The sequence below is a fragment of the Fukomys damarensis genome, unplaced genomic scaffold (genome assembly GCF_012274545.1).
Source record: "Fukomys damarensis isolate Sample0158 unplaced genomic scaffold, DMR_v1.0_HiC HiC_scaffold_16, whole genome shotgun sequence".
NCBI classification, from domain to species: Eukaryota; Metazoa; Chordata; class Mammalia; order Rodentia; family Bathyergidae; genus Fukomys; species Fukomys damarensis.
The window spans coordinates 11,958,866-11,959,748 of record NW_022900928.1 but is presented as its reverse complement, the minus strand read 5'-3'; the positions used below and the strand labels follow the sequence as shown (position 1 = coordinate 11,959,748).

Below are 883 nucleotides of genomic sequence, written 5' to 3'. Positions count from 1 at the left end.
GCGTAACGCACGCGGCCGCTCGTCCGTGCGCGGCGGCAGTCTGTGTAACGGTCGCCTGCCTCCCGCCTCCGCCGTCTTTAGTGCTTTGTGGAGCCACGTTTTTATCTCTTAACTTCCTCAAAGGCGGTGCGTCACGCTTTTCGAGCCATTTCTACTGAGTTACGCCAAGCAAAGTATTTTGAGCGCCCGGGGCTGGGTGAAAACGGTTATTGGGGCGGGGAGAAGTCACGAAACTGCCCCAGCGCCTCCCACTGATGCGCACAGGTCCTTGCTTCGCTCACGCAGTCTTGGACCAGGAAATTCTTTCTTTAGCTTCCCTCCCCTGCCTCCTACTTTCTGCAATCAGGTAGTCCTTAGATCTCCAGCGAGGTCGGTGCATCGCGATTGTGGGGTGGTCGATTTAGCGAGTTTGATTGCGCTGAATCTGCATTATCCCCATCAGGCTCTCAAAATGTCCTCTGTCAAGGAGCGGCCTATCGCAAATCTAGTTGCAGAGGATGAACGCTCCCAGTGTAAGATCACCATAGTTGGAGTTGGTGCCGTAGGCATGGCTTGCGCTGTTACTATTTTACTGAAGGTAAGCAGTAACCCCATCCTGTGCCTGGAAACCAAGGAGACACTCGTGGGTCTCCAGATGTTGAGTTCAGGGTCTCAGGACTACTCCCCCGACAGCAAAAATGTGCCTTCTCATTAGATTGTTATTATTATTGTTATTTTCTGATACCGGTACTCAAACTCCAGTCCTTGCTCTTGCAGGCAGGCAGCGGCAACACTGAGTTAAATCTGGCCCTTCTCTCATTTGATTTTGTTTTTTATGAACTGTGGTCCTTGCGCTCAGCTAAATCTCCGGCCCTGTACTTTTTTTTTTTTTTTTTTTTTTTTT

At 50.6% G+C, this 883-nt stretch overlaps 1 protein-coding gene across 5 annotated transcripts in view; it reads left to right on the top strand.

Annotated features, from left to right (window-relative positions):
• Positions 1-6: 6 nt before the first annotated feature.
• The window catches only part of LOC104856025 (L-lactate dehydrogenase C chain), a 31,307-nt gene continuing 30,430 nt past the window's right edge, over positions 7-883 (top strand). For 2 of the 5 annotated variants that reach the window (XM_010615128.2, XM_010615132.2), the window contains exons 1-2: positions 7-346; positions 443-577. In XM_010615128.2, coding sequence (XP_010613430.1) covers positions 452-577 — 126 coding nt within the window. In that variant the 5' untranslated portion in view covers positions 7-346; positions 443-451. Of the gene's footprint in view, positions 370-442; positions 578-883 lie in introns of all 5 variants that reach the window. The other 3 variants (XM_010615131.2, XM_010615130.2, XM_033764085.1) reach the window with 3 other exon arrangements.